The following is a 2,953-nucleotide window of genomic DNA, read 5'->3' on the forward strand; positions in this document are numbered from 1 at the left end:
CTCTGAATGACATCTTTACCGCCACCGCTTCGCTGCTTTCCTTCTGAGCTGTGAGGGCCGAATGTCAAGGAGATCAGACGAAGGACTCTGGCTGCAATCAGATCTCCTTTCTTATTCATCCGGCTGCTGTTCGGCCGCTTTGGGTGTGGGGTGGTTTGGCGTGGAGCCTTAGTCTTCACCTGCGCTGTGGTTGGTAGGAGGCAGAGGGCAATGATTTCTTAGACACTCCTTCCGAACAGGATTTTATTTTGAAGAAAAACAGATCAGTTGCGTCCAGATACTATTATTAATGCATTTGACATCATTGGAAAGTCGGAAATTAACTTTTCCCCCTTTTATAACAGACATGGAAGAATGAAGGGTTTTTTGCTCTTTACAAAGGATTTTGGCCGAATTGGTTGAGACTTGGTCCCTGGAATATCATTGTATCCTCTTCTGTTGCAGTGGATTCGAAAAAAGGTATAGCTAAAAAGAATGTTGTTTGTATAAACTCTCATGTCATTAGATAATTTAGAAGTAGTTTTTTATTCTTGCAGGTTCCCGTGAGTCAGGAAATAACTCTTCAGTTTCTTCTTCAGGAGGTACGAAGTCTGGGCTAGGCACTGTGGATCTTGGTTTAATGATGTAACACCTCATTAAAAGGTAGTGGTGGCAATAAAAACCTTTAGATTCTGCTCTAAAAGATGGGAGTAGGTATGATTTCGGAGAGAGGCAGGGTTGACTTTCTATCCCCAGCCGCCCTGGGAAGGGTGTGGTTTGGCAGCAGTGTTCTAGAATCTTTGTTTTAGAGAGGGCCTAAGGAGAAACAGTAATTAGCTCTAGAATTATTTGGCCAAGCAGTGCTATTTCCCGTTTGCCAAAGTGGCGGGTAGTGAGAAGTGGCGGTTGATTAGCCGGGAAGGGGCAGAATTACAAGGTAGGGGGTTCGGTTTCAACGTCCTCTCATCTCCCTCCCTCCCAGCGCCTCCCTCCCGTGGGAGCCTGCCCTGCGGACACCCTTGAGGACAGCTCCCCAGGGCTTGCAGTGTTTCTCTGTCACACAGAATGTACCGTTCTGTGGTCCTCCCAGTCCAGTGATGTTGCAAACGCTAGGCGCGCAGGGCAGTCCCAGAGCTGCTGCCAGGGCCTGTGCATCTCAGCTGTGCTCTTGTCCCCGGCTGCCCTCGGGAAGGGGCACGGGGTGATCTTCCGGGATGGTCAGGATGGAGCCCCTGTGACTCCATCATGCTCACGGCGTGTGGTCTGCCCAGACGTATTTGTTAGCCAAGGGTCTCTTTGTGGGTCTGTCTGTTTTTATGCGTTGGGGGGGGAGATGACATTTTCTTTGTCAGCCTTAACTGATGACTGTAGTTCTTTGTGACATACGAGCAGTTGAAGAAGTTGGATTTGTGACAAGTCCAGGCTGCATGAAACACCCCCCCTCTGCAAGTGCTAAGTTCCAACAGTAAAGCTTCCTGTGTCACGCGGCTCCTCGCTGCTGCTCACCGCTCGGCTCCTCCCGGCTCCTGAGGTGGGACCCAGGGATGACGCTGCTCGGGCTGCCGCGCCTTGGTGTGGACACCCCGCGTTGTGCAAGCTCGAGTCCTGAGCGTCGGTGACCTTTGACAGCAGAGGGGACGTGGACCGCACGCCTCCTGCCGAAGCAACTGCAAGGCCAAGGACTGCACAGTGCTCTCCTCGGGGGCAGGAGGGGCAGGCCCCCCCAGGACGGTTTACTGTCCCCACACGTCGTCAGGGGTCCTTTGCTGCTTGTCAGCTGAAGAAATTCCGCATGTGGAGACCTGGACTTTCCTGCCACAGGTATCAACAGTGCAGGAGACGGGTCCCTGGAACATTGCACTGCTTTGTAATTTCCTATTCTGGCAGCGTATTTCACTTACAATAAGTGACATTAAGCCTCTGAACACTCGACCTTTGTGAGGAATTGTTACAAAGTTTGAAGTCTAAACTCACAGTGGTGTGACACCGTGGGTGTGTGTGGGTGGGAGGCTTTCAGGCAGCGTGGGTTCCGTCTTAGGTCACGTTGCGGTTTGCTCTCTGACTTTTAGCGAAGTTTATTTCCCAGTCTGTCAACGGGGATGATAACATCTAACAGCGTTGAGGGTCAAATGAAGAAAATAGTAGTTGCTACTGCTTGACTTGCAGGACAGGTGTGTTGCTGGTGCTGTCCCACAGCTGTCATCTCAGGATGGACAGTCTGTGGACATGGGACAAAGTCCGTGCTCCGGGGACACCCGTTGTAGTTCTGAGTGGGGCCTTTGTGAAAGAGACTGCTGTGTCGGGTCAGATGTCACAGCATCCAGTAGCAAAATGTCGCCTCTGTATCAGAGTTGATTTTTCCAGATTTCCCAGTTTTTACTTTTGTTCGAGTCACGTTTGGTAAAATATTCCGTCTTGGACTTCCTAATCAGTTTGGATGGGAGAGACTCGCATGAAATCTTAGAAGCGATTTCTTTAGTCTTGCACCTGTTTATCTGGGCTCTGATAAGAGGTGTACCACATCTTCTCAGCACAAGAGAAATCATTCTCCTTCTCCCTTCTTGTCTTTACCTTATTCTTTCCAAAATAAAAGTGACTCTGTGAGTCTCAGGAACTTGACACTTCTAGAAGACAGCCCCAGGAAAGGGATGGGAGTATGTGGGCTTGAGTACCTTCCGTCCTTCCCTTGGAGAACTCAGATACACACTGACGAGTGGGGGGTGGGAGGGAGTGGGGGTGGCTGCGGAGGCCTGGCCTCCAGGCTGAGGCTTCTGCAGGATGTGCTGGGAACTTGTCCAGCCCCTGTGCTGCTTCCTGCCTTGAAGCACAATAGAAGGGACACAGGTTTGTTTTTTTTTTTTTTTTTCCAAAAGTAAGAGCTCAGACCCCCATTACAAAGAGAAGGAAGAAAGAGGAGGGGCGAGTGGCCAGTAGGTGTTAAATGCTTAAAGACAAACGGGAAGTCCCAGTGCCC

At 50.4% G+C, this 2,953-nt stretch overlaps 1 protein-coding gene across 1 annotated transcript in view; it reads left to right on the plus strand.

The window, feature by feature from the left end:
- SLC25A30 (solute carrier family 25 member 30) overlaps window positions 1-2,873 on the plus strand; it is a 17,865-nt gene extending 14,992 nt beyond the window's left edge. The window contains exons 7-8 of the mRNA XM_023521804.1: window positions 345-425; window positions 1,351-2,873. Of these exons, the coding sequence (XP_023377572.1) occupies window positions 345-425; window positions 1,351-1,392 (123 nt within the window). The 3' untranslated portion in view covers window positions 1,393-2,873. The remainder of the gene's footprint in view (window positions 1-344; window positions 426-1,350) is intronic.
- The last annotated feature ends 80 nt before the right edge of the window (window positions 2,874-2,953 follow it).

Source organism: Pteropus vampyrus, unplaced genomic scaffold (assembly GCF_000151845.1).
Source record: "Pteropus vampyrus isolate Shadow unplaced genomic scaffold, Pvam_2.0 Scaffold317, whole genome shotgun sequence".
In the NCBI taxonomy this organism is placed as follows: Eukaryota; Metazoa; Chordata; class Mammalia; order Chiroptera; family Pteropodidae; genus Pteropus; species Pteropus vampyrus.